We start from the raw sequence: 21,053 nt of genomic DNA, 5'->3' as shown, positions 1-21,053 counted from the left end.
ACAAAAATGGAATAATATTTAAAAATTATTAGTTTTTTTTTCTTACCACCATTATTATGACACAGATATTTTAAGAAAAAAATGTAAGGAATTTATGTAAAATAAAAACAAATAAATCCACTTATTTAGCAACTTTTTTTTTAATGTAAAAGCTGACAAAATAAATTAATGCAATTGCTTTCCTATACTTTCAATTTGATCTAAGGTGTTTTATAAAAAAAAGCCATGAGAAATCAATTACCAACAATTGTTGGTAAACAAAAACACATGTAATTTTTCAATAAAAAAAGAGAAAAAATTATAAAAAATATTCTAAGATTGAGATAGCTGATTTTCTGCTAACCATTTCTTAATTTCTTCAACAAGTTTGAGTCGTTGAACTGGTCGTTCTTTTCTTGTATTGACTTCTTTGAGCGTTACTTCACCTCTTGCAATTTCTCCCTCACCAATAATAATTGCTAAAGGTATTCCATTCACCTCACAATGTTGCAATTGCAAAAGTATCTTAGGATTCTTTTTATAAGAATGTTCTGCTTTGATTCCAGCTTCCCACAATTCTGCAATAATTCGCATTCTTTCTTCATGAAGATTTTTTTGTGCACTTGCAACGTAAACTTCAACTTCAGTCGTTCTCGTCTTTTTTCCTTGATCTGCAATACGGTTCTCTAAAACACTAAAAATTCTCTCTACTCCTATAGACACTCCTACACAAGGCACATTTTTCTTCTTTGCATCAAACATCCCTACAAGATTATCATAACGTCCACCACCTGCTACACTTCCAACTTCGCTATCTAAAAAAGTAAAAATTATTTTTAATTTCGTGACAATGATTGCTAAAATCCTAAATATTTATATTTAATATCAAAATTGACTAAAAATTCATAATTTAAAACTTCTATATAATATTTTGTTTATTAAAAAAAATTTTACCTTTTAAAATAGCTTCGTAGATAACACCAGTGTAATAATCTAATCCTCTAGCCAGACTTAAATCAAATAAAAGTTTGTCAGACACTCGATAGAGATTACAATACTTTAATAATAATTCCATCGCATCAAGGCCTTCCTTTGCTGATTTTTGTTTCATTAAAACTTCATCGCTTCTTAATTCATCGATTAATGAAGCATCTCCATGTTTAGATACATAATATCCGATCTTGTCAGCAATCGATTCATCAAGTTCCTTTTCTTCAACCATCTCTTTTTTGACTTCTTCCCAAGGACTTTTGTCCAATTTATCTACTGAAGAGCAAATGGTTCTAAATTTATCTTTAGGAACACCACAGGCAGCAAAAATTCCATCTAAAAGACATCGGTGATTTAGTTTAATTACGAATGGGCCTAAATCTAATGCACTTAATGCCTCAACAACTATTTTAACGCATTCAGCATCAGGTAACATTGCGTCATATTGGCCAGCAATATCAAAATCACATTGATAAAATTCTCGATAACGGCCTTTTGTCATTGATGGATTGTCTCTGCGATACACTTTTGCAATATGATATCTTTTAATATTTGTTATTTTTGACATTGCTAAATATCTAGCAAATGGAACTGTTAAATCATATCTTAAAGCCAAAAGTTCTCCTCCTTGGTCTTTAAGATCATAAATAAGTTTAGTATCTTCTCCATATTTTCCGGTAAGAACTTCCTAAAAAAAGAAAAAATTAATATTTGTATAAAGAAGATGTTTAATTTAAAGCAATTTTGTAAATAAATTATTTACTAACTTTAAGTTCGAAAACAGGTGTATCAATAGTTTCTGCTCCATGACGTTTAAAAATATTGACTATTTTTTCCAAAACACCCAGTCGTAATGCCATTTGTTCTGGATTATAATCTCTTGTTCCTTTTGGAGTTTTAAGTATAAGTTTACCAGAGTCATCTCCATTTTTTAATTGTGCTTTGATTTTTAATAGCTTTGCTACCTCTTCATTTATCTGAAATGAATCAAGAATCATACATTAATCAAGAACGATATAAATGATAATATATTAATGGTGGAAACTACTCTTGCTCCTACCTGTTGTGCAGCAACAGTGGAGGAGTAGAGACAGTTCCGAGTGGTATTAATGAGATTTAAGTATTTTAACCACAGCATTATTCAGCAAACCAAAATCAAAGAGAAAAGTCCACTTCAGTGTTGAAATTTCAACTGCTTAAACAGCAGAAATAACGATAGTTAGCTGCCACAGACTTATTTGAAATATTTTTTTTCTCACAATTTATTTTAATTTTAATTTTAATTATGCTTTGTAATATATATAAAGTCATTCAAGAGAAAGAATATCATGATAAACCTGTGGCAGTGTTGAAAAATATATACTGCCTCACCTTTTCATCAATATTTTTATTACAATTAGATTTAGATTTTAAAGTAAGATTTAATACAATTTCCTCCAAAGAATTATTATATTTTTTTTCGTTTACAACCAACTTTTTACATTCATCTTCAGAATAACTTTGGAGATTATTCAGCCATCTTTTTATATGAGGCCAGTTATTAATATTACTGTTAGTAAACGATTTACAAATTTTAAATAATTGAATATCTTGAGAACTTGGAAGCCAACCACCAATAAAACTAACGTTTGCAAGTTCTGAATTTAGTTTTTCAAAAGTTGATGTTACATCTACACATCTTTCAGTGGCCTATAATAAAAAGACTTTTATTCATAAAGAATTATGCTATTATTAGAAACAAATTAATGTATTTTAACTTAAAAAGAATAATAATTAAGATAAATTATTCTATCATTTTAATTAACAATTATAAAATTATTATTTTTATCATTCAGAAGTATCATAACCTCACGGATAATTCTGGAAGTAAAAACGAAAAGAAATTTACATTAATAAATGTAACCTAGATCATTTATAATTTTTTTAGATATCATTTTGATAGAAAATAAATAAATATTATCTAATTTTAATTGAAATATTTTTTGAAATTTAATTTAGAGTATAAAAGTTTCACTAATTGCATCATAACCTATAAAAATCCATGAAAAAAAGACTTATTCAAATATTCTCTATCATTTCACTTTAGATTTATATTTTAATTTAATTTTTTTATATCTCCAAAAAACAAAATTGCCTAATAGTCTTCTATTACCAATCTTAATAATGAATTCACTTAAAATTCATTTTTTCGTGCACCATATGTGTTCATAGATTTGTTACAATAGTAATTGTTCTAAAAAAGAAACTTTGTCAACACTTACTAAAGTAGCATCAGCTTTAGAATTTTTCAATGTTCGAACAATTTCTGCTTGTTCTTTATATTCTTCTTGCAACTTGGCTTGATTTTCATCAGTCATTGTTAGCACGTGTTTATTTTTCAATGTTAATAATTCAAGAATATTATTGTTTAAATATTAAACACATGGGCAAGCTTCTTTATCGAGTTACCATAATCACTGAAAGCGGATTAAACACAATGGCCAACAACTCACGACTGTAACTACTCAGTTCCTTTTACTCATGCGCTTCATTGTAGCGGGACTTTACGTCATCGGCTTTTTTTTTTTGAACATTGAAAAGTAATGGTAAGTGGTCATAAATGAAAGCTAATCTATTGGCTAAAAATCTATTTTTAAGTAATAAATAAATTCACAAAATATAACAATAATAATAATAATTATTATTATTAAGACAATTTAAGGTTATGTTCACTTTTGTTTTAGATTTAAAAATTAATTAAAAAAATAATTAGTTCATTTAAAAACTCATTATAAAACATAGAGAAATATGTAGCACATTTTTGTATCTACATTTTATTGATTGTTAATGATAAATATATTCATAAAAAATAGCACATTATCTAAGATCTATTTCAAAACGTGTAAAGCATTATAATATTGAAATGTTTGTGTTACAGAGTCCAAGTTATAAATATTCAAGTCGTAATTATTTTTCTTTAATATATTAAATTAATAACCATGGTCTAATCAATGATATTAATTAGCAAAATTAAGAATAACCAAAATATAATTTATAAGTATCCAGTTTGGTTGGGGGCTCGTTCCTTAACGATTCAAATCACCCATAAATCATGGTTGGTAATATAAACGGTATGATGATGAAACATTTATTGCTCATGCAGTTACTGAAACTGGTTTCTGTATCAGCTGGTAGTTACTCCAGAAATTATGTAGACCTTTCTATTTCCAGTTTGTAATACTTGTGATATCAAATAGTAGGAACATTCTGAACATATTTCTGATGATAATAAGATATCTACAAAAGGAATCTGAATTGAAATAAAAGTTAAAATAAAACAAAATTGAATAAAATAAAAATGAAAAATTAAAGTATGAATAACAGAGTCAATAGTACATCTAGATAACTTTTATTAACCAATTGATTCGATATAGTGTTAAAAATAACACCATCTCGACAATATTGTGGGTTTAATTGGGAAGAGAAAGATATACAATAAAATGTCATAACGTTTTTTTGTGTTTTTATCATTTTTTTTTTTACCATTTTCCTTTTTAAAAAGGATGTTATTAATAAATGGAGTGATGGTTATAAATAAAATTGACAGGTGCTTATTATTAATTCTTCTACTCGATTTGAGATAACTTGGTTACTCGACAACATGAATATAATAATGTTTCTTTTACATTTAATGTTATTTTTTTATTTTTGTCAATCTTGTTTTACTATTTCATGATGATTAATTGTCATTGTTATTATCATCATTATTAGTATTAGTATTTTATGGTTATCATGATAATAATTATAATGGTGATGATAATAATAACAACAACACCAACAATAATAATAATATTAATAACTATTATTATTGTTAAATTATTTATTAATAATTAATATTATTTTAATAATTTGTATGTATATAATGTGGGTTTTTTTTTGTCACTTGTGCGCGTGTTTTACAAACTTCAATGACACTTGAAGACATCAAAATTTTTTCTACATAATGGTTAAATAACGAGAGACTCATCATTCTCGGAATTTTTCTTATTTTTTCTTCCATTTATTCGTTTATTTGTTTTATTTAGTGAAAAAAAAAAAAATATTCAAAAAAAAAATGAGTGCAAGGTGAATAGAAAAATTAATTAAATAAAACATTTAAACTTAAGAATATCAATGATATAAAATTCGAAAGTTGTACTTAGTATATTTGAATAGTTTATAAATAAATTATTCATTACAAATACCAATAAAAAAATTTATTCATCTGCACTCATTTATTTTTTGTCTCTTAAATACCTCAATTGTTGTATCACTTAGGCTTATGGCTAATATTTTTATCTTAAGATATCAACTGTTACATACAATAAAGAAGAATTTCTTTCATTCATTCAATAATTATTATTAACAAAAATATCAATACTATAAAGAAAGACATTAAATCGAATTTAAATTAAAAAAATAAATTTAATACATTCATATGTTTGACATTTCGTTTTTTTTTTTTTTGTTTCTCTAATTCCAAATTTATTATTCTTTTAGTAGTTGTAAATTTATTCTAAATATTATTATAAAAAAAAAAGAAAAGAATGTTATGGGTTTTGATAATGATTAATTCATCTAATTGAACTAGGCTTAATTTATTTTTATATAATAAAAATGGAATATTTGTTCATTGTTTTATACTTAGTTAGAATTTTTTATGGATAAAATTTAGTTAGAGACATGCCAGTAATTCAATCACTGGGAGTTGGTCCTTGTGGCAGTGCCTTGTTTACAGTATAGAGTCATTTTAATTAGTTGATTAATTTTTATATTAAATAACATAATAAAATATACAAAATATAATGCATTGAAACAGAATTATTTTTTTTTTTTTGTTATTCCACTATAAAATTGCTGATGAGTCATTAAATAATATTTTTCATTAATCATTGATAGATTTAATAATGTACGGACACAACCCCTTTAATATCATGCGTTAGTTATGCCATCAAGGTACTATTATCACAAACGCACGATTCGTAAAATACTTTTTGTTCATACAGAGTATTAGTGAAAAGTTTATACTCACTCTCAATATTTATCAAATGAAAAAAAAAAAATTTTTCCAATTTTTCAAAACAAAAAAAGCCCAAATCTTTTTCGTTTCACGAATACTCTGTTTTTTTCAACCAAGATATTTACAATGTCCTTTGAAAAACATTAATTTATCAATTTTCATCATGATTATGGTATTTAATCATTGCGTTTTTCTTTTTAAAATCTATTTATATTATATATTTAAATCTATATCATTCACAATGGTAAATACCAATAATGTTTTGTTAAGGATGGGACAATATTTGAATTAATTTTATAATCAATCATTTTCGCATTTACTTTATGTTTATGACCTATATTTTATCATTATTTATATTATTGTAATTTGACGATAGAGCAAACAGAGTTACAGTGAGTTAAACGTGAAGCTAAATACATATTTTTTTTTTATAGTTTATAATATTCTCTTTTTTATCTCCATTATTTGGTTACTTTTTTTTTTCTGAATCTTAAAAAGTTTCGTATGTGACATGAAGAACGATGACTATATTACCTAAATCATTTATTTATGATTTTCGATGATTCAATGAATAAATTTATTTTGATAGTGACACTGATTCTCATCTAATTCATTATTAAATATGAATGATCTACTTTTTCTCAGCTTCCATTCAATAATCACTATCTTCTAATGATATCTACTCAATTATTTCATAGTTCGTATTCGTATTATGACAAGCTTTCTTTGTGTATATTTTTATTCAACTGTTATTTTTTTTTTTTTTAATATTATCTTTATGTTTATTTAAGAAAAAAATATTTTCATCGTGAATATAATTCGATTAATTTATCTTTTTTTTTTCTTCGTTTTTCTTCGAGATTTTATTGTGTTGTCGAATCAGAAAAAAGAAGAAATATTTACTCAATAATTTAGTTAGAAATCAAAATGATTTCTATTTTGGATAAGAAAATTTTTTTTTTTTTATTAATTCTGATTGTTGTTTAAAGTATTTATTTTGACTTGTTAAAATTGATTTATATATATATATATATACGTGTGTACATATATAAGTATATATTTATATTCTTATAAAGAGATATAAAAAAAAGTTTTATACAAGAAAATGATAATAAATATATATGTATATATACGATAAATATAATTTTTGATCAAAGTTATTATAATTTTAACCCGATTTTTGAATGAACGTTAATGAATTTTTGAATTATTTCAAAAATGATTAAAATAAGTGAATTACGTTTCATTGAATGAAACTTTTTATGATGATACTTTATTAATATTATTGGCAAGTATTTAGATATTTTTATTTTCATAATTATGAATATTTTTTTTTTTCTTTTAGTATCAGGCAAACACGCGCCAATTCTAAAATATACATTCTCAAAGTTTTTGAAACAATTTTGTACTTTACAAACACGCAACGAACATAGGTGCGCCGATAAGGGAAAGCGATTTAAATAAAAAATCATGATTCCATATTATATATTTCACTTCATTTTCGATGCTACGAATCAGAATAAATAAAAAGTAATTTTTCCCATTCCTGCATCGAGTTTTCTTGCACTTTTTTTATCTATTACGAATAAAAACTACATAGGCTATAATGGTACGCCATTTCGTTAATTAGTTTTTAGTAATTTATTTGCATAGTGTACTCGATGCACAATAGGATGAAAGGTATAAAAGTAGAAAAATGTATGATATAAAGTTGTAGCGAAATTAAATATGAGCTAGTATAAGACTCTACTTGGTGTAGATAAATTTCAAGAGTCTCTTAAAGTATTTAATATTATTTTTTAATGAAGAAAATAATAAAGTTACTCCAATCGTGCTTTATAACTGGTCTTCCAAATTTCAGCAAGCGTAACCGCACTATGGAATCTATGAAAGATGCACAAAGGCATCGTAACCCTTTGAACAATTGTCCATGCTAGATAACCATAGAAATCAAGTTGAACAGGATTGGCAACTACTTTTTGGGTCTCAAAGGTATAAATAACCCACATAGTTACATTGCAAATAAGAAGGAAAGTCACAACTTGACGTCCAGGCTTGCTTCGATCGTGTTCTGGTAAATGAACTCGTCGACGAGAAACGTCAGCAATGAATAACATTTGAAGAACTACTTGGACAATAGCTAAAAGTCCAGTAACCATCACTAAGAGATTTGGTTCATGAGTAAATGCGGCCAATGATCCAGCAATTACACTGAATACTGCATAGAGAAAGAGTCCAAAGCCAGATACACGTAATAGAATATCATTAAGATCACTCTGTTCTTCAGCTTTGAATTTAAGACTTTGAACACGAATAAATCCTATGATGATAGCAATTATTGAAAATGCCATTAAAATACAATGAGATACGTCTGCTAAATAAATAGCTAACAGTCCAAATGATGGATGATGAATTAGTACGAAGAAGAGAATCAAACAAATTAATGATCCAACTAAGAGAAATAGTCCTAGGAAAAGACCCTTGCTAGCACCCACGCAATCAACTCTTCCATGTCCTGCATGTGCTAAAGCAACAGCTCGACGTGATAGCATAGCTTCAAGTCTGCGTTCTAAATCTGCCTCAGCTTGATGTGGCCAACGAGGATGACGACCAATGTGTTTCCACATTACATAAATTACTGCTGCACCGATTAAACTATACTCGATAATAAATGGAAAGAGATATGGTGCAGCATCCTGAACTATTGTTCCCATGATATTAACTCTTCCACAAGAATTCTCATTCAATGGAGCTCCTTGATAAAATGCAAATGTTGGACTCCAGATACTACTTCCATTTGTTTGATTAACAACATCAAATATTTGAGGAAATCCATGACCAATTGGTTGAGGAGATTCACCAAAATCCCACATTACTGATCCGAAAGTTGTTAATGGTGATGATGAAGTGGATGGTGTTAGAGTTGTTGTTGTAGTTGTTGTACTTGTTGTCATTCGAGTAGTTGCATTATCAGGTTTCACAGTGCTTGTTAATGCATCAATAATAGTAGACAATGTCGGCCGAGAAGTGGTTGTACTTGTTGTTGATGTGGTGCTTGGTGTTGTTGGAATCATTGTTGTAGTTGTTGATGATAATGTTGTTGATGGTGTTATTGTTGTACTTGTCGTTGTTGTAGCTGCTGTTGAAGTTGTTGTTCCATGTGTTATAGCTCGTGCCACTGATCGTGCAGTGGATCTTGCTACTCGATTTATTGAAGGTGGAGTTGTGCGAAATAGTCGACGAGTTGTTGCTACTGTATCTGATAGCAACCTTGAAGTAGTCTTACTCGTTAATGGTGTAGGAGCTAATCGAAGTTGTGCTATATCTCGAGGTACATTTCCAAGAATTATGTCAGCGTTATTTATTGTATGTCGTTTGATACTTTCTGTAATTTTAGAAAAATTTATTGAAATAAAATAGATTATTGAAAAGTATATAAATAATTATCTTCATTAAAATAAATTAATAGAAAATTCAGATCAAAAGCTTACCCATTAATCCAATGTCTTCTCTATTATCACGTTGAGTAATTTGGGTAATTTCCTTTAAACTTTCAAAAACTAAAGTTTTAACCCACACACATAAATTCGTTGCAACAACGTGCATTAATCCAAAACGAGCAATTACTTTAAATCGATGGATATTCAACTGCAATAACATTATTCTCCATTAGAAACTACTTTTATACGATTTTCAAGTTAAAATGTATAGTAATGTAAATGGAAGTTTTAAAAAATCATTACCCGAGAATTCATGAAAATGAAATACATTTGCATAAAAGTGAAAACCATTTGAAGTATTGGATTTACACCATGAAGAATTTGGAAGCAAGGTGAAGTAGGTGGGATTTCGAAGAAAGCTCCAAACTCTAATCCATTATAAACCATGGTACCCAGACCAAATGCTGTAATAATTATTTTATTTTTAATAACAGTAATTTTTTTAGTTAGAAAAAAATTATTACTGTATTCTATGAGTAACTAGAGATAAAAATAAATAACTAGAAATAATAAGAGTAAAATAATAATAAAATTTACCAATTGCTCCAATCCTCAGAAAGAAACTTCCGTGACTGTGGTCATTTTGTGAAGTCTTACGCTTTCGTAATACTCGAGTGGAAACACCAGCTTCAACATCTGTTGAATCCTAATAAATAAACAAAGAATAATTAAATATACTCAAAGATATTGATTGATATATTAATCATAAAAGCTAAAACTAATACATTGTTTAAATTAATTATTTTTATGAAATATATGAAAAAAAATTATATATTTATTTATTAATAAAACATGTTTTTACTTATTAAAATTATCTAAAAATAAAATTGTTGCCAATTCAATTTATTATTTCTAATAATAGAAAGAAAAAATAAATAAAAGCTTTACTGGTTTCCTTGAAATTTATTTTCAACTCAACACATATTTCCCATAAAGATTAGTTAATGACGTCAAAAACTACTCTAATTCAAAATTCTCTAAATGTTAAATAAATGAATATTCATTTTACATGAATTTACCTGAAAATCTTTTTTATTCTTTCCATTTTTAGCATCTTTCTTATCTTTCTTGTCTTTCTTCTTGTTTTTATCTTTAGGTTCCTTTGGTGGCTTAGGTGGTTTAGGAGGTGGTGGAGGCGTATCAGCACCTCTCGAGCAACAGGCACTCTCTTGAAGAAGGAAACAGAAGACGTATAGCAGGAAGAGGATACTCATTCCATACATATAAGCAAAGAAGCCTTCAAAGTAGTACAAGGGCAGCTTGTGAGTTACTACTTCACTTATAACATAGGCTACACAAACTACCACCAGTAACTTTGCATAAATAAAGCTCATGATGATGAACAGTGAAGTCCTGAAAAATAATTAAAACATTATTCTAATTAGTTATTTTCAAATTCAATTAATAATTATATTATTTACAATTATAACATTTTATCTAAATAATCTTCCTAAAAATTAAAATAAGTATTATGATAAAAAAATAATGTAAATTCATGAAAATTGAATGACATGGAGATCAATTGAATTAGTGATTGTCAAGAGGAGTATCTTACCGCTTTCTTTCCACTACTTTGACCCTACTATTCCTTATAGGAAGGGTCTTGACATTATTACCCTCATTTTCCATGAACGGAACTATTTCAGTCTCCATTATTTTATTAATTAAAAAATCACAACTATTTCAATATGTAAACAACCATCAGTTTATGTTATAAGAATTATTTTTTTGTTTTTCAATTCAAAAATATCTATATTGTACAAATGATTATGAAACGTTTTAATAAGATGATAATTTTAATAGCTCATATAGATAATAATTTTAATCTTGACACTCTTAAAACTCTTAGCACATTTGAAAAATCACAACTGAAACCTTATCTTGTTTGTGCAAAATTCTATTTCGGTACCATTGTGAGTAATAAAACGAGTGAGTCAAATTCTTATAACATAACAGCTTCACAAGCTATACGTCTGCTCTTTAACCGACTTACACTTGGACTGAGAATCAAAACTTTCCTACAACATACTAGTGGATTATTTTATCCATCACTTCAATACGCTTCATAAATCAAAGTAGCTTTTATAACTATAGAATGCATGTATCTTTATAATTATGTCATGATATTTCCTGCAAAGGTGGTAGCCGGCCTTCGAATCCTTTTCTCTTATATTTAATAGTAGGTGTTGAATCAATAATACTTGAATTAAAAAAAAAACATCATCAATCTAATGAACTCTTCCATTTAAATCAATGGATATCATTGATCTTTATTGATATATATTTTTACTTGGTTAATTATTTTCAAAAGATACTAGTTAGACATGTAAATAAAAAATAATATATTGTTGTTTATTCTAGATTTTTTAATTACTCATCAATTTGATCTTTACCACAATATCTTTGATAATATCAATAATCGTGCAGGTGATCATTGACTTGTTTTTCATTGAAATCCAATAAATTTTAATGCTATTCATGAGTTTAAATAAAGTTCAGTGATGCTCAGTGACCTGTTATTCCCTTATTTCTATCCATATTAAAGATTACTTTGCACAATAATTAATTAGAGCGTATTTTAAAAGTTTATTTATTCCAAACTCTTGATCAGTAAGATTGAAAATTTCCTTATTCATTATTTTCCCTTTTCAAAATTTTTGAATAAATTAAAATAATATTAATTTCATTTTTTCGAGTTTTTTTTTTGTACCTTAGACTCTTAATCTAATGAATACTATTTAAAAATTAATAAAAAAATTAAATTTTAATCGATGTAATGGTCTAAGTCAGCTCTTGCACGAATAACTCAGAATCCCAACAAATTGAGAACACTCTTAAGAGTGAATGAAACCTTAGGGTTAACGGGTCGCACTAATTGCTGCCGTCTGAGTTCCTTCAGGTAAAAGATAAATGAGAGGAATCGAGCTAGATCGTAGTCAGCAACTTCTTCGTCGTATGAAGAGTGACAAGGACCGTAAGTGGAAACAGTAGTGCATGGCACAGACTCCGAACGGTCCAAGCTGCTGGTCGATACCACCAAGTACCTACTTTCAACTCTCGCTCCAATCCTACTCGACTCCCCTCTACTTTGATCGACTTCTTTTACGTCGTTTTGCTGTTTGTGTGATTATTATCTTTTCGATTATTTTATTAACTTAATTTTAAGTGACGTTTAATCAATTTTAAATCAACCGTAAAATTATTAAATACATTATTCTATCAATGACAACACTATCACTATTTTTCATTGAATTTTTTTGCTTTCTCTTTGATACAAAATTCTATCAATTAAATATCTAAATAAAAATCATATAGATTGGTTGATATAAATCTTAAGAGAACCACGGCACAACTGACTGTCGAATCAAGATGCATTCAAGTCTCTATTACGTCTTGGGAGTGAAATTTGAGAACTCGTTTTTCTTTCTTTCCTCTTTTGGTTATAATCTTACAACTAGATTAATGAACAAAAAAAATTCATTACTGATGATATTTCGTTTCTTTTGCGCTCAAATGAACTTTAATATCTAATTCTTGAATTGACAAATCATAAGATACTAAAAAAAAAAATCTTTTAATAAATTAAACAAATAATAATATTTTAGAATATATTGAAAAACTGATCATCTTTTGCTACACCAACTTTGGTTGTTTGAAAATTTCATGAACATATCAGTGTCGCGTAAGCTAATCTTTTAGAGAGATTTTTCTTTCATGTCTGATACATAAAGGTGAACAACCCTTGTCTCAAATTTTTTTTTTCTATCAACATTCTCTCACGCATTGTCACGCATTCACTTTGTAGATAAAGGCTTACTGTTTCGCGGGAGTCGAACGGACGTTTTTTAGCTCCATTTCTTTGTTAGCAGCGTTGTTCTTCTCAGCGTTGTCCTGGGCGTTGGGCGGTGGACCAACAACACTGCCACTCTGAGGATTTAAGGGTCGAGTCGATGGTAAAGTAGACATATTATCATTCACAGCTGCAGCTTCCACTTCTACTGTTGCAACTTTACAATCACCTCCGCCAACCATATTATCAATACTACCACTGACACTTTATATAATGGATAATTAACAAAACGAAAAATTTGTTAAGAATTGAATAATGAAATGACAATAAAAGATGTCTTCTAATGGACGTCAGCGCAATTGAACGCCATTTTGGTGAACGAATTCAATGTAGACCCAGCCCAATTTTAGTCTCTCTGTTAAACTGTTGCGTTGAACAAACAAATAAAATCTAGGTCAACAGAACAATTAACAAAAGAAATGTAAAAAATAATTGTTAGTAATAGTTAATGACTGACTGTTACCAGAAGATAAAAGAAAATAATGAAAGCTTTTTGTTCCTTTGTATATGAAACCAAGGGAAGTGTTGTTAGATATTCTGAGAGGCCATTTCGCGCCACAGATTCTCTACCCAATATTTTAATTAGCAGAAATTTCACTTGAATTTTAAAACACTCTTATCAATCAATTAGACTATGTTTCAATTAATAATAATGAATGATTGAATGAGAAAAAAAAATTGATCCAATAAATGAAGGTAAGTTGAAACTTATTACAAACAAAGAACAGGGATTGAAAGATAATTTCCACTGGATTAATCACTAAAGAGTAACGTTATTCCAATCGAATTTCTAATTGATTGACAATCGATAATTTGATCGAGGAACCGTGGTTTTTATTAGGATAAACTGAAAGAGGTGGAATCACGATCCACCGCCCTCAGCATTCCGGAGACTGAGGGTTCGCCTGGGTAGCCTCTTCCCGGGCAGCAGCTTCTTGCGCCAGCGCACCATCATTTCATCCCCTTTCATCCCACATTTGTATACATATACAGTATGAAGTTGAGCAAGCGCGAGATAGCCTTCACTGTTCCCGGTATTTTTTTTTTTTATCATACTTGTAAAGAAAGATTCATCGATTTTATGGAATTTATCTTCATCAATGAAAACTTGGATGATGTTTTTTAGAAATATCTTCTTATCTTCTTAAAGATATGAAGTAGATTGATCAAAATAAGTTGGAGATGTAGCTGGATGCTGAATATCAGGATCAACTGGGAGTACATTCGACCCACTGACCCGCTCGATAACACATCAGAGGTCACTGACTTTTCTCGTGGACTAAATCCTATAAACGTTCACCCACCTTTTTCTCATTTATCGTTTACAAAATCTCATGGGCGTATTCACAATTGTCAGTCAATAAAACAAACATTCATATTAAAATTCCTATTTTTGTCCCTAACAATGGGATAATAAAAATCACTGCTGAATCAATAAATTTTCATTTCTCGTTATGATTATTGCTATTTCATTATCAAAGAGTACTTAATTAGTATTCTGATTAATTGAAAGCTCCACAGAGCTTTATGCTTTGTGTGAATTAAATTCATTGCAAAAACTTGGTGCTTTTGATGGAAACCATTGCTACCTGATCCAACTTAGAAGTTGATCAAAATCATCTTATTATAGATGATGATTTAATTAATTTGTGAAACTATAATGAACTTTGTTAATTTATAGATAAAGACAAGTTAAACTTACTTAGCATTTTTAGGTAAAGTTCCATTACCACACCCCGATCGTGTTGGAGTAAGACATAGAGGAGCATTCGAACCCTGAGGTACAAGAGGTTGTCTAGCATGTGCTGGAGACGTATGAGATCCATAACCATCTGAATTGAGCTGAAAAGTTGAATATATAGTTATATCTATGCATGTATATATGTAATAAGATAATTCAAAATCAGTATAATGATTAAATAGAATAGAAATGTTCAAGAAACTATTTAATATTCCTTTCTTTATTTGATGATTTTGTGCAGCAAAAAAAAGGTGCAATCTACTTTACCTCAGGATCATTTACCTTGACGACGGTGCCAATCAAGGTATCTGAAGGCATTTCAGGAGGATCAGGAATAATTCCTGGATTTGTTTGTGCTGGATATTCTGTATGAAGATTAGCTTCCTTCACTGGAGTGCCACCGTCCAAGCGTTCCATGTCCAAACTATCCGTTGGCGTTGGTTGCGAGAGCAATCGCTCCTTCATCTCGTGGAGGTAAGGACACCGTTGCATCGCCTTAGGATCAAGTCCCCGATTATCTGCAATTTTTATTATCAAATTAACTTAAAGAAAATTTATTAAAGACAATTGAATAAATATTTCCAACAAATCATTGATATTTTTTCTTTCAATATGAACAATTGTATCAGTAAATTATATTTTATGACAAACATTTACTTTAAATGATATTATTTAAATACTGATTAATAGTACAAGTTGTAATGACATAATTTGATTAATATTCTAGTATGAACTAAATATTTAATTTTACGCATCAGTCTTTACCACAGCTTTTGTTGACTAATTGTGTAAATTTAGCTCATCTGTATGATCAACCTCAACACGTATTAATATCTCAGCATTTCTAAAGTTAAATATCAGTCTAGAAATCTAAATATGACACAAATATATAAAAAGGTTTTTTTTATTAATAGACATTTTCTCATTTTTTCAATAAACCCATTCATTTAAATCATTTACTACTCTAAAAGCTCCATCAAACTGATTATTCATCGAGAAAACTGGGCCATGTGATCGATGTGAAGTATTTGCTACTTGATAAGATGCTCAAAATCTACTAGTAATTATTATTTGACTATTTATTTTTAATTTGTAATATTTAATATAATAAAACAATCAATTATTTAATAATAAATGATGGTATTTCAATAAAACACCTGTCACAATTAAAAAATACATCTCAACAAATATTTCAATAATATTCAAATAAAAAATAATCTTGATGAATTCTTGACTTTTGTTTGATAAAATAAAAATACTACAAAGTATTTTCAACGCTTTTAGAATGTAACACCAGTTCGAGGTTGGGTTAGGTCATTCCTCTAGCATTACTATTACTTTGCGAGCCGGCTAAAAGCAACACGTTTACTATAGAGACGTTTAACGGCATACTATGAGGGTTCTTTCCCTTATGCGAAATCACAAACCAGCGAGGGTAGCGCCACATCGTCAAAACAAGCGAAACCGGAAGCTCACCGACGCTTCCCTCTTCTCTGCACCTCTCATAGTGTATGTATATAGTACTAAAAAGCTCGACAGGCTTGTTATATCAAGTAAAATATAAATCGATAGTTCGGTCGGAGACCTCGAAAATGCTTCAGCCAACAAAGCTTCAGTCCAGACTGCGTGACGACCACCTGTGACTTGCCAAGTTATTTTCATTTCTTTTCAAATCTCAAGGATTTTTTAACATTCAAATATCCAAGATTTTTTTTTCATTAGTAAGCTAATTATTTTATCTTAATATTACTACACTATCAGAACGTAATAATGTTATTACATGGATACAATTTTATAGTTATTGTTACGAGTTAATTTACAGTAAAATTTACTGTAAAAAAAAAATAAAAAAATTACTAGGTTTTTTATTTTAGTAAAAATAGCTAAAAAATTTACTAAACAGTATTATTCTGGTTGGTAAAAGTTTTTTAGTTATTTTTATAAAAAAAAAAATCTAGTAATTTTTTTCATTTTTTTGGCTAGTAAATTTTACTGTAAATTGGTTAGTAAAAATTACTACAAATTTTATCCATGTATTTATCTTTTTACATAATTGAAAACATGAGTGGATGAAAATGTTTTATGTCGCATTTTTATGAGTTATGGTAATTAAAATTAATTGAAATTTTGATAATTGAGGATACCCAAATAATAATTATTATATTTATTACCCAACAGTTGGTGCAACTAAAAATACTTTTATTGCGAATTTCTTAATATTTCAATTATATTACATAATGCATTTATTTACTCATCTCTTCAATTGTATATTTATAAAAATAGCTTCGCACTAAATAACTTATATTTCAATAAATTATTTCAGATAAAAATAAACTCACCTCCATTTTATTAATAATAAAGTTTTTTTTTAGTTCAAATAATTCATTCAATCACTGTTTAACTAACTAATCAACTGCAATAAATAAACGTAAATTATACAGACACAAACCGCGCGCTTCTCTCTGTTCGAAATAAAAACAGCATTTTAGTTATCTCGCGTGACTCTATTTATATTTTTGTATCCTGCAAAAATGTCTCTCTATAATAAGGTGGAATTTTTTTTTAATTGTTCATACACGTAATTGACTAGATGTAACCTCGAGATTGTCATCAACCACAGTATCAATTACATTTTCCTATTAAATTAAGAAATAATTATCACTTTGATATAAACGTGAACAGATTCATTGAGATGATAACAATTGTGATGAATTAAGTGTGAAAAACAATTAATAATTAATGTTTACTAGTGAGAAAGAATGGTAAATATGATAAAAATTGATGAAAATCAGCCAGCACAGAAGCGTCCTAACGTGAAACTACAACCCCTCAAAAGTACCAGGACGCTATATCCCCTCTCTCAACTGTAACTCGCGTCGCTTTTATCCCCTCTGGTCAAAACCACCCTCATAGTCATCCCTTCAATTCACGTCTGATGGATTCAATGCCACGGGCTCCAGGAACGTTGCCCAAAGTTTTCACTTATGATGTCGTCAGAATTCCTTTGTAATTCTAACCAAAAAAAAAAAAAAATTTTCTATTGTGCTTCACAAAGATATTGAGAGGCATTTTGTATGCATTCAAGTATACAAGTCATCTATAGATGATATTTTATTTAAAAAAAGGAAAAAAAATATATTCTAGACAGACATTAATATATACTGAAAGCTAACCTCTTGTTTCTCCTACTACCTTTTACAATTCATCGACTAATTGAATATCAGTGCTTTTGAAAATAAAAATAAAAGAAGAATTATTAAAAAAAAAAAAAGCAATAAATCGATTGATTATAGAATATAAATAATTGAAGCATCTAGAGATAGAGATTGATGATTTATGGAAAAATCTAAACAAAGAAAAATTCAAAGACAAATGAGAAACAATGAAAATTGTAAAAATCGATTGGCTCCGCGTGGTATAAATTCGCACAGATACATTCGCCCTTTATTCGATTCTCGAGGGGATGGTTCAGAAGGCGTAGACGCGTGGGGTTGCACGCGTCAGTAGAGAATTGTCGAGGGTTACCACGAGCCAAGCTAGGAGTCTTTTAAAATTGGCAACGCGTTTCCCTGGTACACACATAACCCTATTCAGGATATTCCAACATTTATTGTCCTTAGAATAAAAGAGGAAAAAAAAAAGAAAAGAAATTTTTGTTTTCATATCTTTTAAATTTATAAGGATGAATAGAGGGCAACATTTGGAAGCATCAAATAGGAATGCATTTAGTTTAGCTAATTGATCAATAAAATAATTAAACTTACCCAGTCGCTAGACCTTGTTAATCGACCCAATATGACAGCGAACAATTGTTGGTTTCGTGTCCGCCATCGACACTTCGTCCTGCTTCTTTAACCTCGTGTTTTTGATGAAGTTGACTTAACCCTAGTCAACACTCTCCAACCACCAAGATGAAGCGGAAGTGATGCGCGTGCTCCTTACACACCAAATCCACTTCCTCTTTAACTTGTAGGCTCTTTGTCTGAAATAGTGAAAATGAGGACAAAGAAATGAACAGGAGAAGCTCACGACTTGTTCGGCGTGCGTGGCTTCAGTGAAGAAGCGATGTAAACAAGATTGTCAGGGCATGCGCTCTCTCATGTTGCCTGAGCTGAGAATAGCTCGGTCAAAAGTCCAACCCTGTGTCACGGGGGTTCGCTACCATTTCTATCTCGACACTCCCTTGCTTCCTTCCCCTATCTACATACTTACCGATCCAATTCATGGCATAATGGCGGCTGTTCATGGGGGTTGAGCATCACCCCCATGCAATGGATGAACACGATCAATACCTAACGGTTAACTTTTCCCTTCATCCCTTCATTTTCACCAAGGTTCCTTATTTTTCTTCTAAAAATCATTTGTACTCTTGTCATTTCATTTAGGTTTATTCTCATAGGAAACTTACATCATCATTACATTTGTTCACTTCCTTTGAAACTATTTTTAATATTATCTCTCATCTCTTGTTCATTACTTTAATAAATAGGATAGTAATTACTCAATAAATTAGAAGCTTTTTTATCATCTAATAACTCTTATTAGTTTTCTTTTTTTTTTTTTTAATTACTAGAAAGAGGTGTCTAAAATATTAATTTACAAGGAATAATAATGTACCAAGTTATTGTGGACGATTGTATTAAATTTCATGAGGTACAAATAGTATAAAGGGTATAAGAGTAAAAATATCGCATAGGAAATAGATTAGTGTAGACATGAAGATAATACAGCATTTTTATAAATATTTATTTTAAATTTAATATTTGTTAAAAAAAAAGAGAAAGACGCAATAAATATTTTACAAGACTGCGGTCGAGATCTAATTTGGAGTTCTATGGAATATTTTTCGAATACTTTATAATTTATAATTATAATACAATAAGCAATAACAAATTTAAAAGACTTTGATACAATAAAAACGGATAATTTCATATATTATCTATAAACTATATTTATTTATAAAAAATCTTGACAGATCTCGACTAAGTCCTGATATCAATATTAAAGTTCTGTACGTATCCGTTGCAAAATGTAATAAATATTATAAATATATAACACAATGATAAATTTATGTATACATATATATATATATATATAAATCTATCAATCTATAATAATAGCTTTTTATATTTGTTATATATCAATTAATTAGTTCATTTGATTAATTAATAAATGTTTTTATAATAATCAATCCAGGAAGAACTTTTATGACTAATTTTCTAAAAACACCAATAATAGAATTTACAAATTATTTTTAAGCTAAATGAAATATTTTACATCTTTATATTGGCATTGATATATCACTCATTATCTGATTTCGATACTTTAATAATTGAATTAAATATCTAGATTTCACACATCTTATTCATTCTAAACAGGTTGTTTAAGCTTTTATTTTTTTATCTTTAATAATATATAGACTATAATTTTATCAGACTAAAGTTATCAAATTGTTTTAAAGTTCGATTACTTTTTTATTTTTAAAAATTAATAATATTTACGATTATTTATATAATTTCGCCAGTGAATGAACTAACAATTAATGTTATCTCCACATTGTAATTTAATACTTATATTTAAATACCCACATATAAGTCAATGTTATTGCTATTTCAAAATTTTCTAATGTAATCTAATGTAAATTCTATTTACTTTTAGGTCTTGCTGTTTTCTTATTATTTAATCCAGTTTTTGTTTTTCTTAAAAAAATATCTTTTCCTTACGAAAGATTTTTTTTAAATATCAATACAAAAGTGTTAAATACAAAAATTTCGTTAAAAAGTACTTTTAAACTATTTTTCAGTACATTTTTTTTGTTTTCTCATTCACTATTTTAGAATCTCCTTAAATTGAACATCAAAAAATTTTCAATAAAATATTGTTATTCGATCAATTTTTTCTTTAAATTTTTTTTTTTTTTTTTTTTTTTTTAAAAAATAGTTCTTTCTCTCATTG

General features: G+C 28.4%; 2 protein-coding genes and 1 long non-coding RNA gene across 14 annotated transcripts; all 3 read right to left on the bottom strand.

The window, feature by feature from the left end:
• Positions 1-122: 122 nt before the first annotated feature.
• HisRS (histidine--tRNA ligase) lies at positions 123-3,456 on the bottom strand. Of its 5 annotated transcripts, none has more exons than XM_035090758.1 (5): positions 3,231-3,456; positions 2,341-2,658; positions 1,737-1,946; positions 934-1,657; positions 123-794 (listed from the first exon to the last, which is right to left on the bottom strand). In XM_035090758.1, exons 1-5 carry the CDS (start codon positions 3,324-3,326, stop codon positions 313-315), a joined length of 1,830 nt encoding a protein of 609 aa, XP_034946649.1. In that variant the 5' UTR covers positions 3,327-3,456; the 3' UTR covers positions 123-312. The 5 variants fall into 5 exon arrangements, with proteins under 5 accessions (XP_034946649.1, XP_034946652.1, XP_034946653.1 ...); XM_035090761.1 differs by lacking the exon at positions 2,341-2,658 and adding an exon at positions 2,030-2,164 and having other exon boundaries at positions 3,231-3,362; XM_035090762.1 differs by lacking the exon at positions 2,341-2,658 and adding an exon at positions 2,030-2,161 and having other exon boundaries at positions 3,231-3,361.
• A 4,118-nt stretch (positions 3,457-7,574) lies between these two features.
• On the bottom strand, positions 7,575-19,127 carry OtopLa (Otopetrin-like a). 7 transcript variants are annotated; one of them, XM_035091342.1, is made up of 8 exons: positions 18,863-19,127; positions 15,366-15,616; positions 15,060-15,199; positions 10,527-10,860; positions 10,045-10,153; positions 9,751-9,911; positions 9,499-9,655; positions 7,575-9,392 (listed from the first exon to the last, which is right to left on the bottom strand). In XM_035091342.1, exons 2-8 carry the CDS (start codon positions 15,588-15,590, stop codon positions 7,828-7,830), a joined length of 2,691 nt encoding a protein of 896 aa, XP_034947233.1. In that variant the 5' UTR covers positions 15,591-15,616; positions 18,863-19,127; the 3' UTR covers positions 7,575-7,827. The 7 variants fall into 7 exon arrangements, with proteins under 7 accessions (XP_034947233.1, XP_034947235.1, XP_034947234.1 ...); XM_035091344.1 differs by having other exon boundaries at positions 15,381-15,616; XM_035091343.1 differs by lacking the exon at positions 18,863-19,127 and adding an exon at positions 17,438-17,889.
• On the bottom strand, positions 13,639-14,385 carry LOC118071883 (uncharacterized). Of its 2 annotated transcripts, none has more exons than XR_004690950.1 (2): positions 13,815-14,385; positions 13,639-13,720 (listed from the first exon to the last, which is right to left on the bottom strand). It is a non-coding gene; the product is annotated as an uncharacterized lncRNA (long non-coding RNA). The 2 variants fall into 2 exon arrangements; XR_004690949.1 differs by having other exon boundaries at positions 13,821-14,385.
• Positions 19,128-21,053: the final 1,926 nt, after the last annotated feature.

The sequence above is a fragment of the Chelonus insularis genome, unplaced genomic scaffold, assembly GCF_013357705.1.
Source record: "Chelonus insularis isolate UGA/USDA-ARS -01 unplaced genomic scaffold, ASM1335770v1 contig_88_pilon, whole genome shotgun sequence".
NCBI lineage: Eukaryota > Metazoa > Arthropoda > Insecta > Hymenoptera > Braconidae > Chelonus > Chelonus insularis.
This window is presented reverse-complemented; position numbering and strand designations above follow the sequence as displayed.